Raw genomic sequence first — 17064 nt, 5'->3', positions numbered from 1 at the left:
GGAAAATAACGGGAAAACCCACCCTTGTTTCCGCACGTTTCCTCGTGTCATGACATGTGTTCAAAATAAATTTGTAATTCTCGCTTCCGAGAATTGATATTGTTTTAATGTTTTCTCAAAAAGTAAAGCATTTCATTGAATACTATTTCAAGGGAAGTCTTTCACCATACCAGTACCTTCTGTAAACCCTGTAAGTTATTTGTATATCTGTGAATTTTTTTTTTTCTGTTCCGAAAGTGTCCAATGGCTTTAACACACATTATGATACCTCTGTACATTGTTGACATTGTGATTATAATAATATATATCAAGATTTATGGTGGGTCTTGATAGCTCCGAGCAAACAAGCCTTTATCAAAGGACAAACACATTATGCAGAGATCAGTACAAGTGCAAGACACTTTTAGTTTCAAAGCTGTTACTATCCAGGGTTGCAGAAAGAAATCATGAGTTATTCAGTGTGCAGTACATAAATGTACATGAAGCACATGGATGGTAATTAGTTCATGTATTGACTTCTTGAAGGCAGGGAAGCAGGCCATGAAGTTTGTTCTTTCATGAAGGGGCACAGCAATGTTTCTCTCTGGTGTGGTGGGGCACTGCAAGGACTCTGAGGAAAGTTTCAATTTTTATTGGCCTCAAGTGAAAAGGGCACCACATCAATTGCTGTGGGTTATTTCATGGCCTTGTGGAATCAACAAAATGCGCATTGTACTTTTTCCACCATTTACTGCAGTCAGTTATAATGTGTAGCCTACACTTTGTCTCCCAAAATGGAGGACAGCAAAGGTGCATTGAATTCAATCGAACAGTATGCAATTTAATAGAGGCCTGTATGCTTTGTTTTTGTAAGGGCAAGGGCACCAAGGCATTAGTAAAGGGCACCCTATCAGAAAAATTGAAAACTTATGGAGTATTTGAAGTGTACACAGGCATTGTATGTATGAGGAACGTCAGATGAAACAAATGGCCACACCCCTCAAAGAGTCTCCCTTAACAAGACCTTTGGATAACATGATATCCGGTCACAGCTGAGTGCAATTGTCCGAAGCTCCGAGCATCTTGAAAGTTAAGATTGCTCAGAGGGATCCAGGGTTCATCTGTTTATACGTCAGTTGCTCGTCTTGCTTCGAGGAGCGTCGATAGCTTGTGCCCATTGATTAGAGTCAAGCAAGCGGTTTGAATTTACAATGAGATGAAAGCAGAGAGAGGCCGTTTTGGGTTCCTCGAATCGTCTAAATTGTTCAGTTAGTCAGCTATAGGTTTTTAAAGACACAGCTATTACACATGTTGTATGTCTTCCTTCAAGGACAAGGTGTATACCTCTGATGTTAATTAACAACTGATTTAAAAAATTTGTTAACGAGGTCAGTAACCTTGTTAAAAAATTCTTGTGTTTCTAAATTGATGCCAGGAAATGTCCTGGAATGTACTTGTAATGCTACAAATTATTTTGGTTTTTAAATGGTTACAGGGTTTCCATTATCCATACATTATACCACCATGGAGGTAGAAACCTCCATGATTATACCATGTATACAGTCACAAGATTGTAGTCTGTTATCATTCTGAAAGCAAATTTGTCTTGAATGAAACCCTTATCGAATTTACAGTGTGATTTATCAACCTACAAACATTTCATATCAAGTTGTGCTACTGATATCGCTTCTAATCTCATTACTTCACTCATCACATATAAATCAATACAAACTCTATCTAATGGGACAATGTGCACTTGACTGACACCATCCAAATACTAGACCAAATTGACACCATCTGCCATTCAATGGAGAGTTGTTTTTGGTTTTTGGACAACTACAAATTTCAAAGCGTCCTAATTCTTCATGGAGGCAATTGCATTTATGGTGGTCATGCGGTCATTGCCTTGGTGCCCCGTAAAATGTTTCAGCAGGAACTTCAACTTCAATCAAAGAGATGCCCCTTGCCATTGCAAAAACAAAATATCAGACCTGCAACTGATTGTTTATTTGTTTGTTTTATTGTGTTTTTTTCATTTTTCATTTTTTTCATTTAGCCTTTGAGGAAGACTCTGCTATGGTCGAAACATCAGGCCATTAACTATTTTGGATTATTTGCAATTATTTTTTCCTGAACTACCCTAAACTACACTTCATGCTTAATCCACCTCATAGGCCTAAGTATGTGTCCCTTAGTATAAACTCAAGGGTTTAATTGCATTATTTTGTTCAATACAAAAAAACTTGTGTACAGAAGGTGAGTTCTGCTCGCCTCTCTGTTTATTTTGGGTCAAATCTATGTTTGTGACTGTCTATATTGACATCAAACAACAAGGACACATGACGTCTGTAAGACTCCTAATAGAGACGATTTAAAACAGACATGGGCCAGCGAACGATTTTGTCACAACAAAAAAACTTAAGACTTAAATAACCAAATCCAAATGTCAAGTAGTGAAATAGTTCACGGGACCACAACACAACATTCACAACTAGGCCTATAGACATTGTTCTTTGTCAATTGCTTTGTCACGATTTCTATTCAAAATGTCCCAAAATACTTGAGTGCTTGCCCGCCAGTGGAATTTGCAAGCCGTTTTATGAATTCATTTCCGTGAAAACCTTCATACAATCATGGAGCTATATGGGGGATAAAGGCCTATTATCAGGGTACAATGATAATGACATGCCATTTGTGCCTTGCCTGTTGTTCACTACACAAAATAGACTGCATGTAATAAAAATAAACACTGCAATGGCAATTAACATAAACCTTCAATTACAAGATATTGATCTACATGTACATTATACAGTTGCTGATGCCTGTCCTATTCCACTCTCTACAGACTGTAGTGTAATGCCATGACAGCGTTATTAATGGCATCCTAGGCCTCTAGTACATAATTCATACAGTGCCATAGAAGTTGGCCTACATATGTTTAGGCAGATTTTAAATAATATGCAGGCCAGGTCCTGCAACTTCACAAGAAGCAACAGAGGCAATTGCCTCCGTTGGTGTCGCTTGAAATGTGTCCAACAGATATTTACAATTTCCGCAAATAGTTGCCTAAAGAGAACATGCCTCGGTGCCCTTGCCCTTTTAAGAATGAATCAGGCCCGATGGAGGCTCTCTGTGTTCTTTTCTATGCTTTTTATATGCATTTGGGAAAAAACTATCATCTGCTTGTATTGCACACCTGTAGGCCCGCATACCTACACAGAGTGTTTAAAACACCCCGTTTTCCACAAGACATGCATGACCTCTTCAGCAGAATTGGACACTCCCATCTCAGCATGATGAACAAACCAATTTATTCACAGCATGGCAGTGGCACTATTCACTGTGAACCCATCATTCTTTAATGTGACAAAATTGTAATCTTAAACCACAGTGCAATACTACACACTTTGCAAAAAGAACACACACTGAGTCGCTGACACTGACAGCCTGTAGCTAGCTCTGCATTTCTACCTCCATGCTGCAACTAAGGCCTGGATGAGGTTTTGTAGCTTGTTTAATATACACCCAGGGCTCGATTTCACCAGAAAAAGGTTCATTCTAAAATTTCACAAAGCACTAAAATTACTTTTAAAGGGAGGGTGTAATTTTATAAATTACTCGTTGGGCATTTCTGGTTAAAAAGCTCTGGACCCGAACGGCTTAAAATGTTTTTTTCACCGAATTTTGAAAAGCCGAGTCGACTCAGGACAGAATCTTTTCTTCAGCAGAGACCCGGAACAGAATCCGGACATCCTGGGACCGCCCAAGTTTAATTGAGTGTACCTGTAATTAATTTGATCATGTGTGAGTCTGTAAAAATATACCAGACTGTTACTACAGATGTTCAGCCTCAGGATGGCCGAGGCTAGTCTTGAAAACAGTTTTTTTGACAAACACCACAGCATCACTGCCTCCAGCTCTAGAAATACATCAGCACTGAGGTTAACATTATTACGCTCCAATAAATGAATATTTCCAGTCCTTGTGACATTTAATCACTTGTTCTTCACAACCAACAACTGTTTACTTGAGACAAAATTGAATTAGTACAGTACGACTACAATATGATGACTTGATGTTAAATTTGCATCCGGATAAAATATTTATTTTGGTTTTACCATTGTTACACCGATGTGTGTTGTAACAAAAGTAAACCAGAGTCTGTGTTTTTCAACTATTCTACTACGTACTTTTAAGTACGAATAATTAAAACTATTCCACTTGTGCGCGATGATTACAGAGAAAAATTAACCATCGTCCACAATTGTATAAAAAATCGATTGGAACGGAAGTATCCCATTCAGAGAGTCTGCCTACCTACAATGTACATTTAGTCCCAGCGCAATTATGTAAAAAATAATATCAATTGTGTGATTAGACATTGGCCCTGCTGCATGTCAAGTCAGCATTAGCGAATCCAGTCCACATTGCCAACCATAGCCAGACATTCCCTCTGTATAATTCACCCTATATTGCCACGGTAATATATTACCATAATGAGTCCTTTTCTTGACAGCCAGGCAGTAAGGTAGAGAGAGAGGATGAAATCCCAGGGTGGTGGATAATTGAGATGTGAGTGATGGAGCATCGTGCTGCAGGGTTGAATGAGCGTCTGCCATGATGGATGTCTTTATACAATGGAACTCCTTGAGAGGAGACTAACTAGGGTGGGGACAGCTTATGTATGCTGAATGTGAACATAATTTACAAGCTAGAGGTGAAGACAAGAAAGGTAGCATATGGGTTATGGTTGGGGTAAGGGTGATGGATGTCTTTATACAATGGAACTCCTTGAGAGGACACTAACTAGGGTTGGGACAGCAGTTTTAACATTATGTATGCTGAATGTTAACCTAGTTTACACGCTTGAGGCGAAGACTAGAAAGGTAGCATATGGGTAGAATCCATGTGTTTGCCTGCAACGTCTGTTGGAAATGGATCTACTCCACATGTGGATAGGAACAAAATTAGTAACTAAAAAATGGACAACCATTTTAATTTTTAACTGTGCACAGATTGTAAACTTGTATATTTTAAGATTGATGTGATATTTGGAGGAAATAAACAAACAAACAAACAAACAAACAAACAAATAAACAAACAAACAAACGAGGGGGAAAATGTGCTGCTTAACGATTAAGCAATTTTTGTGCTATTATCACTGGAAATGTTTTTTTTTTTAAAGGCAAATATTTCACAGCTTAGAAAGAGAATTAGGCAGACAGCTTAAGTGTTCGATATGAATTTGCATTAAAAAAAATAGGCCTTTCTCATTTTCACACGCTGGAAGGTTAGCATGATCGATGACCGATTGAGCTCAAATTTTCACAGGTTTGTTAGTTTATGCATATGTTGAGATACACCAACTGTGAAGGCTAGTCTTTGACAATTACCAATAGTGGCCACTGCCTTTAAGCCGCTATGAAAGGGAAACTCATGCAGCAAGCACAATATTGGCTGTTGTTAGGCAGCTCTATGAAAATGACCCATATGGAGTGTCTTGAGGCGAGGCTAAGCTAGAGCTGGCATCAGTCGTACCTAGGCTTCAGTTTACTTCAAGATCACACAGATTCATCTTTACAAAGATGAGTTGTCGAGATCACCATAGTGATTTGTTTCAGATTGAAGTAACACATTGCTTGTGATGGATACACATCTTAGCTTCTGTGTGAAGTGGAGACAGGGTCCGATTTCACAATTGCACTTTCATTAAATATTAAATCTAGAAATCAAATCAATCTTTATTGCTAGAGCTTGATATTGCTCCGCAAATGACTAAACCACATGTACGAACATTCTTCTCACGAAACTGGACCCCGGGTAAAACAACTCTTTTACAGAATTTTACACAACCACTGTGAGATCAAGTTCAATCACTGAGGAAGAAAATGTAAACATAGAGCAGGCATGACGTCGATCTAACATTCTTTTCTGGTTAATTTACAAAGCAGTCAAGTGAGAAGGAAGCGTGTCATGGTCCAGTGAACGGTTTCATCTTAAGACATTTCAAGCTCTGCTGATGAGTTATATACTCAGTGAAGGCCAACGAGGAGAATGATGGACAAGACAATATAAACACATCCAAATTCATCTTAATTGAACACCATCTTGATCGTAGACATGTGGTAGTACTTATAATAATAATAATAAGAAGAAATTGGGAGACTAATCATCCTTACTCGCAGCTTAGAACTGAATTGCGAAGGACGCGGCTACAAGCTACAACATGTTCAAGAAGCAGGCATGCAAGGGCACCTTTTGCAGCGGAGCACAGCCAGAGATCAAAAGTGTTTAATTTTTCCCGAGGGAGCAAAACTGGATGGTCTGGAAAACCCTCTTGGCATAGCAGAGAACCATTGCTGCACAACTCAACTCACATGCAGCCCTGGCAGTGTATCGAACCAGGGTCACCTTGGTGAGAGGCGAGCACTTTAGGCACAAGCCAACCAAGCCAACCATGCCACCAAAAGTACATTCTTTGACAACACACCCATTCTAATGTATGACCCTACGTTTAAAGCAATCGCACAACATCGGTAAACAGGATTGTCCAAAGGCCCACACTTCGTGTATCAAAACTTATAAAATAACAAACCTGTGAAAATTTAGGCTAAAAGTAAAGCATTTCATGGAATAATATTTCAAGGGAAGTCTTTCACCGTTACCTTCTGTAAACCCTGTAAGTTATTTGTAAATCGGTGAACTTCTATTTTTTATTCTGTTCAGAAAGTGTCCATTCAATGGCTATAAGCAGAAAAATGTCTGCCTACTTGTTTGATGAACCCTAAAAGGCGTATTCCAGAACCCAACTGGTGACAAAATATGACTAAACATCTCTTCTCTACTGGAAAACAATCTTATAAAGCTCCATGCTGACACCAGTCATGCATGATTTACATGCTCTTTAATTATGCGTGTACTCATGTATGATAATGGGCTGTACTTTGTAATGAACAATGAATCATCAAGTTAATGTTGAACCATCGAATGGCCAACCTGTATACAGGGTGCAATATTTTAAATTTTGGGGATGGGGCATCATGCGAGTAACATTTTCTGAACTCAAATTGTAAGATTTTTTTTCTTTTCTTTTAATTTTTAAAAACTTCCTTCTAAGAGCAAGGTGATCTTGCATGTAAAGTAGAGGGCGGGACAAATTGGAAAAATATGTGGGAGGCAAGTGATTTCTGAGCCGGGCCAGTAACTCTTGACAGGACAAGTTTGGATGTTTAAAAAAAAACATTTTGTTCAACAACTTAAATGAATCAAAAGAATGATGTTAAAATTTGAGTTATTGTGGCCTGGAGTGTATTCTGGGGCAAGAACTTAGATGTTCAAAGTTTAGTTTCAACCTTGAAGACTGTTATTTATGAAGTAAGTAAAATAAAATTAAATTAAAAAAAACTGCCTCACACTGTTAGCTTTTAGTAGGCCAATAGTTTTTTTAAATAAGGAAACAGCATTGTTTTATTACAAAATAATAATCAATTACCACTTCCCACATGTACCCTATATTTATGCAGACATTCACTACAGCGCTACTATCCGAAAACTTGATTAGTGTTCATCAAATTAAATCAAACTTAAACTAATTATTAATTAGTGCTTCATTTTATTTGTCCTCATTGCAATTGCCTGATTAACGCGACTAGCTACCAATTATTTTTATTTATACTTGGGAAATTAATGTCACTAAAGTATCCCTGAAGCGAATTAGCAAACCATTAAAAATTATTCTATTTCCTTCTTCCTTAACAAATTTGTTGACCGTGTCAACGAGAATAAAAGTTGGTTGATATTTTTATAATTTAGCAGTGAAAAAATGCTATAACAAGTTGCTACACAAAAATCATCATTGCCTACTTTCCAAAATCAGGGTGTGATTCTCGAATTTGGTGTAAATATCTACAAGGCTTAAAGGCCTGTTGCTCGAAATGTTTACTGGACCAGAATTAATTTTAGAAGACCGGATTTAAAATGAGTTGAACAAACACCATAATTTGTCTTATAATGCGTACATTCTTCATTCAATACTCAACAGAATTATCAGATTCATAATGAATAGTCAACTCTTGTTCACATTGATGTTTTACGCAATGAGGTAGCCCAGTGAGCGATTTCCCTTGTATAGCATAGCAAAATGCTTCACAAAACGCATCAATTTGCTACTCAAGCATTCACTGTGTCTATATTTTTTGTTAATTATGCAAAATTGCTGAATGAAATCGTTCCCTGTAGCCTCATTATTTAATTGAAAAACACAATACTGCCCAGTTTATCCAGTGTCCAGTCATCATGAGTTAACTGGCCCAAAGCTTGAATCACTGGTCTCTGCCTGTGGTCCAGTGTTTATTCCATGCCCTGCTATCCTGTGTGCACAAAATGTGTTTTTGGTTGCTATATTATTATTATTTCCTTTATTTACCAAGGGTGAGCCAAATCAGTAAAAAACTGGTTTCCATTTGGGCCCTGCGAACAAACTAACATGTTAAAAGTAAACATAAAATCACATGATAAAATTACGATATAAAAATTACGTAAAAATTTAAGAATGTTACGGAAAATTAAAAGCATAAACAAAAAATAAGAGTTAAAAAATATTACAAGATAATAAAGTGCTGGAAGAAATCGTTCCCTGTTTCCTAGTAGTTGTGTAACCTTGATCAACAATCAAAGAAGGAAATGTTTTTTCAAGCTATGTCATATGATTTGGTTGTGTAAATTGTAATTCACACTCCTTTGTTAATTAATCATCGACTATCAACACTTCCTCTACATGTATTTCCTTTGACATTAATACAGGATTCTAAAAAATGATAAGATCTTTTCATCTGATGTTGACGAACTACACTTTCCAATGTTTCATAACATTGTCAGTGTCATCACTGGCAATGATTGTGAAAGGTTACTTTTTTTTTTTAACCTTAACAAGTTTGCAATTTGCAACAAAGAGTTTAACTTACACATTACCATTTAAAACAAAGATGATCAACAAGCAATTGATAAACATGGCAATATGACAATCAAGAATCAGGGAAAATACTACAATTTATGCAGATGGATACACCGTCTATCAACGCGCAAGACAAACTAAATCTTTCTTTGGATAACTTCCCTTTCTTTAGTCATAATCCAAAAATTCCATCGAGGCTCGAGTGTCGACTTGTGAGTGTTGGTCAACAACTAAGTCGATTTTTTGCACCGATACACATGCTCAAAAAAACCTGCAAAATATCCTATGAATATGATGATTCTATTTCTAGTCTATGAAGAAAATGTTGAAATTTCGAAGCAGGTCATAATAATTAGGTGATTGTTATTAATTTCAACAAGTCAGTCAGGCAAAAAAACACACAAAAAAACTCGGATTCCCGGGCATTTTGTTTTTGGCGACCAGTCAGTCGGTTGTGGTCTTCCCCCGGAAAATATCAGCATACCACCGCTCTTTGAGAACACAACGCACTCCAACTTTCTCGGTGCATAAAAACAATCAACATTCTGAACTTACCAATTAAATTCCAGTAGTTTGGTAACAGATTTTGAAGCCTCTGGTCAATCTTATGTGTCTCATAGAATCCAACAGTCCTGTGGTTGTAGTTTTAAAAGTGAAATCGCGGGCGTGGCAGTTTTTAACGCTGTCAAAAATTCCCGTTTTCTGAATAGATTTTACTGACGCTGCTCTTCGTGTGGAAGGGCGCCATGCATTTGAGAAAATTTGTATTAAATGAAAATGAATTATTCATGAGATTTAGGTAGGTGTAGTGTGTGCGCGCTTTCGATTTCACGTTGCTGGCACAATCCATTAACACAAATGGGGGATCTCATTTGAGTTTCTAAATGTTTTGCAAATTAATAAGAAAAGTTAAAAATTTATCCGACTTTTGACTTTTTTGAAATAAAAGATTTGCTGTTTTATAAAGAAAAATAACAAACGTCATTTTTTAAGCACACATTATTATTTTTTGAACACTGAATTTTCAAATACATGTACACAATATTTATCCCAAAATAATGGTTTGTCTTTTCTAACCTTTTAAATTGTTTTTAACATTCTCCTGTAATGTTATTTGCAGAGCAAAGGAAAGGTTATTGAAGTGACAAAATAATAAACTATTATATATCTTCCTTGCTGCTTCGTTATTTTTGTTTACAGATATTGCAAAAAAACTTTTAATGAAAAACAGTATTTTGTTGACATCATTTCTCACAATCGCTAGATTCGTCCAAAAATCTTGCTGATACACTACCCCCTCAATCGTTAAAAAATGCCCATTTAAAATGGCGGCCCACAGGTCGAGCCAAATTTTGTCATTCTTGTTGGTTATATTTGTGTGTTTTCAGACCATAGGAGGAACAAGAAAGGTAAAATTTCTTCAAAATTCTAATTAAATGATAGGTGTCGTGCTCCACGGCAAGCCAGCAGACTTTCCAATGTGATTTTCGTTGTGGTTTAAACGATTTAGCCTACGTTTGTTCATTCATGTTTTTAAATTATTTTTTAATCAGCAAAAATTCATGAAGACATTTGCATAATATTACTATTAGATACAAGAAAATGAACTTGCCAATCAAGTGTCTTTTTCAGTACTTTGTTCCAATCTTATATCTGGAAAAGTTTCCGTATCCTGCCACCACTTTGTCATTTGTTATTATGCAATTTGGATAACTTTCCGTACGGCGCCACCACTTTTTCACTCATTTTTACAAAAAGGGATATCTCATTGAACTTGATTGAGGTAAATAAGATACTATATTATTTCATATCGAATGAAAAAGTGGTGGCGCCATACAGAAACTTTTCCGTATAGGGTATATATAATAGTAAAGTTTTCTTAGGATAGTCGTTAATTATGCAAAGTGAAATCTAATATTACACATTTCTCAAATCCATCTAACACAGGGAGATCAAAGGTCAAATGGAGATGAGTTTTCAGGGTCTGTATACTCATCAGACAACTCGCTGACAATTGAACACTCTTTCGAGTCAGGTTAGTATTTTCTTCTTTTTCTTGATCATCATACTAATAAATGAGTCTTTTAAATGAAAGGGTGGTGATCCATCCAGAGCATCTTCTTTTTATTTTACTGCACCTTTCTTTCTCTCCTTTGTTCTTTCATTCTTCCAATTTGTTTATCACCTTTATTTTAAATACTTTCACAATGGACCACACTGCACCGCTATACATCTGGAGAAGCAGGTTTTGCTTATAAAGATAAACAAGTATCATCAAGTATCAATGTTTGGTTGACATATTTTTGATCTTAGTACCATTTTAAATTTGTACAGGATCCAACAGTAAGTTCACCACTAGGGGTACCCTCAACTTCCGATCACTGAAGTCTGGTCCTGGAGCATTCGTTCAAACCACAGTACTCACAGCGGGAGAGAAAAGGAAGCTAAAGGTATTAAAGAGTTTTAGAATCCAAGATGAACCCTTGCAATTGGAGTCGGTCTGCGGTCACAAAATCATGTATCTGTAAACATTTCTTTTACCATTTTCTTTTTTAGCCTTCGGTCAAAGCGCCATTTTTGGCATTTTTAGGGATGAGAAAACGGGGGATTTATATTAAAAGGTTGAAATGCAATCATTTCAACAAACTCCAAAAATGTTGATCCTAGTTTTAGACTTCATCAGCAATGATTCTCACCCCTGCATTTTGTCCTATATTTATTTTTGTATCCAGGAGTTATCAAGAACTGAAGGTCTCTACAAAATCAGAGTTCCCTCTAAGCTAGGAGCTCCAGCAGACAATGAAGAGATACAGTACGTCTCCACCTTTACAAAAGCTGTAAGTTTGGGCAATATTTGTTTTTTTAAATGACCCACGGCACCTACAGCAATTGCCGTGGTGCCCTGTGCTTTTGCTATGGTGCCCTTTGCAAAGTTCCGAGACAAACTTACAGTTTCCTTATCGAAGTGCCCCTTACCAGAGGAAGATGCTGTGCCCCTTCAAGAGAGAAGTTCAAAACCTAATTTAGTGTTTTAAATTCATAGCGCTGCTTAGCACAAAAATTTGCTTAGCATGATATTTCTTCCTTGATAAAAACAAGATAACCATCAAAATTTCCACATGATTTTCAGGATAAGCAAACAACAGCTAAATACTAGTAACAAGCAAAATGCAACAAACGGAAATTTGGTTGGTAATCCTGTTTTTATCAAGGAAGAAATTTCATGCTTAGCAAATTTTTGTGCTTAGCAGCGCCATGAAATTGGGCCCTGGTCTGATACTTCAGAAAACAGATTTCCTTGCAGTAAAGGCTCCTCTATGAGGATAATTTTAAGTTGTAGTCGGACATTTTAATGCGATATTGTGATTTTTTCACTACATGTATATACATATATATATATATTTGCTTTTCTTTTTCTCGCATACTATTTCAAGTTTATTTTATCTACTTGCAGTGCGCTCTTGTGGAGTCACGCCTCTCCGATCATGTGACAGTCCATGCTGACCAATCAGGGAATGTTATGGGCGTCAGTGTCCTAACACTCAAGGGGTCATGTGATCAAATTGAGATGGAATCAACCTCCCTGAATTACTTCAATACGACGGTTTCTTTAGAAATGACAGTATCAGCACCAGTGTGAGTTGCTCCCTGTGTACTAAATTACAAATTATGCACTAATTTCATACATGTCAAAGGATCCTGACTATATGAAGCCTGAGTTTGGTTTGTTTTTATCAGAGCACAATTAATCAATTGCTTAGCAAAGAGAGATCTAGCTTAGCAGAAATAGGTTATCAGGGAAAATATCAGGTTATGTATACTGTTGCTAACTGGTTCCCTTCTGTTTTTTTCTTATTGGACAAATTAATTTGCAAAGCACATTTTTGGCACCAAGGCTGGTAACCAGGGCAACAGAGGGCATGTCCTTGGCCATGAGGTGTTCTTTTTGAAAACCTAATTGATGTATGTGAATTACATGCAAACCCTGTTTAACACAAGCATGAATACAAGAAATAATCATATAAAGAACAGATGCCTTAAACAGATATATAAGACCGTAATTTCCTGCGTACAAGACGCAACATATCTGACTTTCAAAGGTACATTTGTACGCTTTTGAAAATGTTGATACCTGTGAACGATCCTTAATCTTCATTGTACAGGCCAGAGACTCAAGTCTACGTTCAAAGGATGGAAGAGGAGAAAGTACAGAAAGAAAAGGGTTCCTCGGCTGACAATCGCTCCTTCTTTGCAAAATATGTAAGTACCAGAAGTAGTTAGAACTAAACCATCAGGAGTAAATCATATTTATCACCAAATGTACCATGAACATGTAGCTTGAAATTTATCATCTAGAATTTTGTATCAAATCTAATAAAAAAAGAGAAAAGTAAATTGTTGGCCGAGGACTTTATGGTCAGTACTTATTGCAGTTTGTACGAAAATTTGTATGAAACAAGTATGAAATTGCAATTACTGCCGTCGATTTCACAAAGAGTTAGGACTCGTCTTATCTCGCGTTAGGCAAGTAACTCGTCCTAACTTAGGAATAATCTTTAGGTCTGCATGCTACAGTGCAGGGTTGGGACTCGTCCTAAGTCCTAAGATTAGTCTCAAGTTAGGAAGAGTTTTGTGAAATCGATGGCTGATCTTATAGCATTGAGACGAAAAAATGTGGGTTGTTTGTCTAGCTATTGGTTCAAGTTTCAATAATAAAAATACATGCATGTATTTTGTCTGTTTTCTTGATTGCAGTGGATGTACATCGTCCCAGTTGTTATATTTGTCATGATGTCCAGCGGGCAACAGGATTCTGGTGGTAGAGGAGGGGGCGGAGGAGGAAGTTAATCATAGAAAATACGCCTTCACAACTGAATTGTAACCTGGAGAGCACCAAGTACATCTGTGTAAATCCTCAAGGTGTTTTCCAGGTTGTCCTGCTATGGGGGTTCATTTTCCTGTATAAGGAATTTAAAACTAGAAAAGTAATTGTTGATTTTGGTGATCGTTGTGGTTTAGTAAAATTGTGATAATGGTTATTTATAAAATTTATGTGTAGATTTCATGAAGTCTGCACAGTGGGAACTTTCTAATTGGACCGGACAAGTAGTTTTGATTAAGTATTTCTTGCACGCACATGGACCACTGGAATGTTCTAACTGAGCGCTCAAAATACTTGTGTAGGATTACTGTAATACTTTAAGCACAAGGATGAAGTCTAGCAGAATACAGCGCACAAACATTAGTATCCTGGTCATTGGGCAAATAACATTCCTGTAATCCTTCTCAGCTCCCTGGGGAGTATACAGCCTCGGACTGCCATGGCGCTCCAGTGGTTTTTTCAAACACAATATCAACCTCTACCCTCGCAGGTAACCATATAACCCTGGGTGAAGAGAAGTCAAGGATAAGAGTCATGACCAGGATTCTCTGTTAGAATATTTGTTGACTTTGTACTTTTAAAGATGAAAATAAAACATAATTTTTACCCACATCTCTATAAATCTTGCATTATTTTATTTGAATAATCACACAAGGCATTTGCCTGAATGTTTATGTATGGAATTAATTAAAGGTGAATGACAAAGCTGCTAAGCAGAGATGATGAGAACAATGGTAATCATCTATTGATGCTTCTCCAAACTGTGCTTAGCAGGTTTTTCAAATGAATCCCTGGCCCCAAATTCATAGAGATGCTTAAGCAAAACACATTGCATAACAATCTTGGTAGAAACGCACAGGATACCAGTCACAAATGTTATTTGCAACAAAGTATTTTTGATTGTGCTTAGCTACTTTTTATGCTTAAGCAGCTCTATTAAATTGTGTCCTGGATATGCCGACATAAAACCACCATGCACATACATGTATCGAGCACCAAATGTTCCTGTTACCTTTTTCTGCTTAGTAGATTGTTATATGCTTAGCAGCTTTGTGACATTCTTCCCTATTATGTGATATGTTTCAATTTATATACATTATTACCAATTTAAGTTATCTCCATAACGGGTGAATTCTTCTAAATATGTGGAGGAATAAACTCTGCACCAACAAACACCTCGGACATGTACAGCAACAGATGGTTATCAAACTAAATCAAAATAAGCGAGGAACCAGTAAGAAACAGTTCGCACAACATGGTATTTTGGCTGGTAACGAATTTCAACCAGTGTGTGTTTTTGTGTCGGAATTGGCGACTACGGCTGTTGCTATGGTTGTTGCTATGGGCAACCTGTGCTTTAAATTAAGTTTCGATGACGATCAACCCAAAGCCACTAATCCAGACCTGACCATAGCTCTATAAACATTTTTGTATCAATTTTTGGTGGATATTTGTAACATCTAATCAAAGTTCCTATAAAAACGGCCCATACTGATACAACAACATCTCAGTTACCTCTAAAATAATTTACAATGAATTAATTCACATGACATGCCTTTTTAAATACATGTAAAATTATACAATTTAACTCGCTGATTCATCCAGACTATATATATATATATACATAGATCTATATCATATATAGGGATAGGTACCATTTAACCAAAGTGAGGACAGTATCTAATAACCAATCTAACAAAACTAATAAATGGAAGATGACTAAATAGTATTGATTGTTAAATATTAAAATCATAATAACACAGACTCTGAAAACTCAATTGCGTGTATTCTGCAGTGATGTGCAGATACATGTTTCAACTCACAGAAGAAACTACCATGGAGAAAATCATATTAATATCAATATCCTGTTGAAATTCACAAGTCATCAATATCCACAAATTATCAAAAACAACAAATCATCAATATTGGCAAATTATCAATATCGGCAACTGATCAATATCGGCAGATTATTGACATCCCTAAATTATTGATCGGCAAATAATTGATATCTGTGGCATATAATTATTCATAATATACCAACATCCATAATTTATCAATATCCACAACTCATTAAATCCACTAATATTGTTTGAATTCAACAATTTGTTTGATAATCCTGACGTCCAATCTTATTCCTACTTTCTTGTAAAACCACGGAAGCACATCCTACGCAAAAACAGAAGCCCTCTACCACAAAACGTGAGACAAAACAAAAGTAAGTTGAATAAAAAACATAAATAAATACAACGCTCATGATTAGAACATTCTGAACTTTGGTTAAATATTCCTGTGTTTGGTATGAACAACAAATATAACAACAAATATAACAGTTTGAATTCTCTTCAGGAATTTTGAGACCTGCTGAATATTCATGAGATAATTATACATGCAAAATATAAAGCTTCTGATTTACATAAATTATAATACCTCTTTTAGCATTGAAGTATTCAGTACATTAGTTATGTGAGATTATTTATCTGAGATTAATACAAAAAGTGTTTTACATACAGTTCGAATCTGACTAGGTTTCATTATTTTAAATTGCATTTAAATAAACTCAATAAATTCATGTCATCAAACAAAGAAAACAAAATACTTGTTTATATTCCCTTAACAGATGATTTATAAGAAGTATATGTACTGCACCACATAATACTCATGATTAGTTTACTAATGTGTAACCGTGGCCCAATTTCATAAACCTGCTTAAGCTGGGACTGATGCTTAACAATGTTATGCTGAGCAAAAACAAGCAGGGTACCAGTCACATTATACACGTGACGTGGTATTCAAGCGGCTGGTAACCTTATTCTGGTAGGCATTACTATGTTGTGCTTAGCTACTTAGTGTGCTTAAGCAACTCTATGAAATTGGGGCCATGGCTTTATCAGAAGAAGCTAATGCAAAAAGAATTATTTGATGTTTATTCCAACTCTGCAATGTAACAAGCAATAATGCAATCAATAAAACAAATTGTTGAAATGAAATGCCCATTTTTTGGTAATAAAATGAAAACAACAGATGAATACAACAATGCAAAGGGGATCAAGAGTGTCAGCTTTCCGTCTATCTTCGAGTGAGACGGCCAGAAATCTCCAACTAAATAAGTTGAAACCTATGACAGAACTTTCTTACAAATATACAACTCCAACTACAAGTCCAGCCAAAATGCTAGGCCCACGTGACAATAAACACACCCTCCCCCCCTCCTCCGCTCAATGTTGTTAACCCTAGCTGGTGCGCAGACCGC

At 36.5% G+C, this 17064-nt stretch overlaps 2 protein-coding genes across 2 annotated transcripts in view; one reads left to right on the top strand and one right to left on the bottom strand.

Annotated features, from left to right (window-relative positions):
- The window catches only part of LOC117305214 (tetraspanin-18-like), a 31023-nt gene extending 21329 nt beyond the window's left edge, over nucleotides 1-9694 (bottom strand). The window contains exon 1 of the mRNA XM_033790032.1: nucleotides 9488-9694. The gene's annotated coding sequence lies outside the window, so the exon portion shown is untranslated. The remainder of the gene's footprint in view (nucleotides 1-9487) is intronic.
- Nucleotides 9695-10252: 558 nt separating this feature from the next.
- On the top strand, nucleotides 10253-16848 carry LOC117305085 (ER membrane protein complex subunit 10-like). Its single transcript, XM_033789816.1, has 7 exons — nucleotides 10253-10341; nucleotides 10880-10967; nucleotides 11267-11382; nucleotides 11665-11769; nucleotides 12387-12568; nucleotides 13096-13192; nucleotides 13688-16848. The coding sequence occupies exons 1-7, from the start codon at nucleotides 10258-10260 to the stop codon at nucleotides 13778-13780; spliced, it is 765 nt and encodes a 254-aa protein (XP_033645707.1). The 5' UTR covers nucleotides 10253-10257; the 3' UTR covers nucleotides 13781-16848.
- The last annotated feature ends 216 nt before the right edge of the window (nucleotides 16849-17064 follow it).

The sequence above is a fragment of the Asterias rubens genome, chromosome 22, assembly GCF_902459465.1.
Source record: "Asterias rubens chromosome 22, eAstRub1.3, whole genome shotgun sequence".
NCBI classification, from domain to species: Eukaryota; Metazoa; Echinodermata; class Asteroidea; order Forcipulatida; family Asteriidae; genus Asterias; species Asterias rubens.
Note: the sequence above shows the minus strand (reverse complement) of the source record. Positions and strands in the feature narration are given on the sequence as shown.

Coding starts and splice junctions, on each gene's coding strand:
- LOC117305085 (XM_033789816.1), top strand. CDS start 10,258: ATGGCGGCCCACAGGTCGAGCCAAATTTTGTCATTCTTGTTGGTTATA. Junction 10,968..11,266: donor TGAACACTCTTTCGAGTCAG/GTTAGTATTTTC, acceptor AAATTTGTACAG/GATCCAACAGTAAGTTCACC. Junction 12,569..13,095: donor ATGACAGTATCAGCACCAGT/GTGAGTTGCTCC, acceptor TTCATTGTACAG/GCCAGAGACTCAAGTCTACG.